At 27.5% G+C, this 4,162-nt stretch overlaps 1 protein-coding gene across 5 annotated transcripts in view; it reads left to right on the plus strand.

The window, feature by feature from the left end:
• LOC100165635 (modular serine protease) overlaps positions 1-4,162 on the plus strand; it is a 52,363-nt gene that overhangs the window by 37,217 nt on the left and 10,984 nt on the right. Inside the window, exon 1 of one of the 5 annotated variants that reach the window (XM_016805616.2) lies at positions 1,626-1,949. The exons of the other annotated variants lie outside the window; for them this stretch is intronic. Within the exon in view, the coding sequence (XP_016661105.1) occupies positions 1,903-1,949 (47 nt within the window). The 5' untranslated portion in view covers positions 1,626-1,902. Of the gene's footprint in view, positions 1-1,625; positions 1,950-4,162 lie in introns of those variants that run through there. 5 annotated transcript variants of the gene reach the window in all.

Consider the following 4,162-nt stretch of genomic DNA (forward strand, 5'->3'; position numbering starts at 1 on the left):
TATTTAATTATATTATAAGCATAGATTTACTTTAACTCGAAATTACACGGCATTAACTAACTTATTGTTTAACGAACTGGAATCTACGGATCCCACCGCTGCCACCAAAATGTTATGGACGTCTCCACAACCGAGTTTGTTCGTTAGTAAATAAATACGAGGTGTTTGAGTTATCACTAATACTTTATTAATATAATCAATTTTAAAAGAAATTTAGTTGCACAGAATAATTATTAGACTTAAGAAAACAACAGAGGCTCTGCTCGATGGTCTGCCAGGACTACACTGAATATTACACAGACAGCGAGACACGGTATAGGGGCTCGCTCGGGCTCAAAACTGTCCACACAGCGAATTCCTTAAGACCGTGTGACTCTGTCTGTTCACACATTAATATGCTTCACACTATACTATATTATACTATTACTATATCTCATACTGCGTATAGCATACAGACAGGGGTTCACAACACTAATAACGATATTTCATATAGGTGTGATTATGTATTTATGTGAAATTGTGGTACAGGTAGGTATTATATATTAGAGGCAAAGTGTATGGTTTATAATTTTGTATAGGTATGTACTAAAAAGTATATTTTTAATTAAGTATACTCAACTGAATTTGACCATAAAACAGTTTAAAATATTATTTCAATTGAAGCATAGCGGAAACGATAGGTAGATCGATTATAATAGGTAGTCGGAAAATACAGATATTAGGTATCAAGTTATATATAAAAGACACATATGTAAATCCACAGTTTTTGACACTAAGTTGTACACACATATTATTTGGGATACCTTACGAGTCGTAACTCGTAAGAGTATATAGAATAGAAGCCACGGATAACAACATTTATATAATAATTAATAATTATATTATTTAAGGCAATGTATTGCTGAGGCTTATAAAATCTAAAAATACTCAACCAATTTTGGCTATTTAAGGAAGGTTCAGATGATTGATTTTACCAGTTGTTTTAGGAAGGCTTACCCGCTATAAAAATTACTATCGAAATTTATTGGTTCACGTAAGAAAAAAATTTGCTCCTTACTATTTGCCGTAGATGGATTGTCCATCTCGGTTATATTTAATCCCGGGCAACGCTGGGTAATATAGCTAGTATAATAATTGTATGAACTCAAATGCATGTAAAAAAATATAAACAATGGTCAATACTTAATATTTAAATTTATAATGGAATCTTCTAGAATGTAGATAGTGATCGATATAATTACAATGTTTCTTGTGGCCATTTGGTTTGTTACTATACGATTTCGCCCATATAATATGTATTATTTAAACCTGACACCAAAGCAATTTTTCTATAATTAAAATCATAAAACTTGTGTTTAAATATATTATACCTAAGTACTTTGAATTTTGATCGAATTTAATTCAAATTCATAACATGATATGTAATGTTTTTATATATTATACATATTATAATCTATAATCTATATAATGTAAAATCGTCATTATAATATTTTATTTTTTATAATTTAATATAATTTCATATATGTTCATTTTATAAGTTATTTGCGTTCTATAAAAATATTCCGATGTTATTGAAATATCGACGATTTTATAATTAAATATTATGTTGAACTATAAATTTGAACTCCAATATTTTTATAATTGGCATGTACTACCTATATGACTCGCTAGTCGCTACCAGTAAAAACATTATGACGTATTTCATGTAAGAAATTGTTGTTGTTTTATGAATGAGGTGAATTTGTGAATTTGTGTATAATATGTAGTATGGAGGGATTTATATTACCTCCCCCATCTAATTAACAATATAATTCATGCGGGCTACTCCATCAGAACTATATAAATGTTAAAATGTATACGTCATTATTATAACACGAGTTATTTGTTTTAGGAACGGGCATAATGTGCAATCCATTAATCGAAAAACGTCAAACTGTATCATGCTCAGTGTTGGTAACTATATTCTGTCTATAAAAATACTATTACCTACAATCATCACCAGTGGCTAATATATAATTTAATTTCAGGGGGGGGGGGGAATCCTGAGGGGGATTCTCGACACTATAACAATAATAATAATAATAATAATAATTCTACACTCACATACGTTTATTTTCTGGGCGGGGGAGGTTGAACCTCTAACCACCTATATCATTTCCCTATTCAACTACAATCCTACACAGTAGGTAATTGGAATATATGTTTGATTATTTAAAAAAATTATATTTCACAAGTTCACGACCACTTTTTTTAATTTGGTAAAAATACAGTCTAATATAGGTAATACATAATTTTAAAAATATTACTTTTCTCAGCATAAAATATTTTCTATGGGTTTTTAAAATATTAAAATATTAAATTAGAAAAATAAAAATAATATTTGTTGGGTGCTTTTAAGAAGCCAAATAACAGTAAAAGCGTTTACCTTCATCACATACTATGTAAAAAATAAATAAAAATTATTTGATATATTAGGTCATCGATGCATCTTTAGAGGACGCGTGTGTTATTATAACATTATCTCATCTTATAAGCGTATTGCATACCAAATTTGTGTTCAGCAGTTCCAATTATGTGTAGTAACGTTTAATAAAAGAGTGAATAGACATATAGATCTAATATCAAACTTAAAGGTAAGAATATTCTGTATTAGATAATAAATCAATTTATGTAATAGGTTACTACTTACTAGTAAGTTATTAGTAAATAGGTGATTCTCATCATATTATTATTATATTATTATATTATTCTAGGCCCTATGGTAATTTTATTTTGAATAATAGATAAACTTACTATTGATACCATATTGAATATTCATACAAGTGGCGCATTTGACCATTTTTGGATTATATTATTATCAGATCGATAGAAGAATGATAGGCCAATCAAAAATATTATATGAATATTCTGTTTGAGTAAAATGAATATTAATTTCATATCTAAGCTATGAAAATGTTGGTGCTATTTGGGCTACTAAAATTGGGCTACTGAAAACAAATTTGCTACACAAATGACGCTCTGCCTATAGTATCGTCCGTATAAATATTAAATAAACGTTAAATATTAAAAGTTCGTGCAAATACTCTTAAATCTTTAAATTATAATAATTCTACAATCAAAAATGAATGAAGAGAGGCTCAATGGACACACCTTAATAAATATACGAAATTCCTAGGACCAGATATCCATCAAGTTTTTGTGGTAAAAACTTCTCAGCGATTGTACTGCGGGAAAAATAATTTTTAAAAAATCCGGGAACTTCTCTGTAAGCGTGTTGGTGCTCTTTTAAATATTCGGAAAGTGAATATCGTTGGTGCATTGGGGTGGTAAAAATTTAAAATTCCCATTAATTTTCAAAAGCGCCAAGAAAAACCAAAGAAAAATTAAGGAAAAACGGGAATTTTTACGCAAAATCGATTTTTCACAAAATTGAATTTGGTTTTTGGTGTAACTTTTTCTATACATGATACAATTTTCAAAATATTTTGATTTGTATTGAGCTGTTTACGGACAATTTCAGTTTCCAATTTAATTAGTTTTTTTTTCTATGAATGTCAATAAAACTTTATTTGTTGAGTAAAAATACTTGAAAATTTAATACAAGGCTCCTACTTTATTATTACAATGACATTTGAAAAATATTAAAAATTCTTAGTCACAGTTTTATTTATTAGCATTTAAAGTTCAAAAATTCACAAAATATGTAAAAAATCACGAAAATTAGCAAATTATTTAGAGTTAATAATTGGTAAAAATTTTTCTTTTTAGAACTTAGATTTTAAAATGTAATACAAAATTCCTTATAGGATAATCTATCTTTACCAAAAAAACAATGTCTATAAGAAACTCAAATTAAATTTTTATGAGCGTTTGAAATTCATATTTTTACAACATTTGATATTCACTCGATTTCTCATGTGACAAAATTCTTATTTTATTGTAATTAAAAAATGAATGACTGTAGATACATGAAAATTTCACTGAATGTTTATATTAGCATTTTCTATATACGATAAAATTTTGAAAATAATTTGACTATTTTTGAGCTGTGTACAGACATTGTAAGTTTTCAATTTTTTTAGTTTTTTTTTCTATAAATATCAATAAAGTTATTTCTGTTGTGCCAAAAAGTGTAAAAATTTAATACAAAGCTCCTGATATA

Source organism: Acyrthosiphon pisum, chromosome A1 (genome assembly GCF_005508785.2).
Source record: "Acyrthosiphon pisum isolate AL4f chromosome A1, pea_aphid_22Mar2018_4r6ur, whole genome shotgun sequence".
NCBI classification, from domain to species: Eukaryota; Metazoa; Arthropoda; class Insecta; order Hemiptera; family Aphididae; genus Acyrthosiphon; species Acyrthosiphon pisum.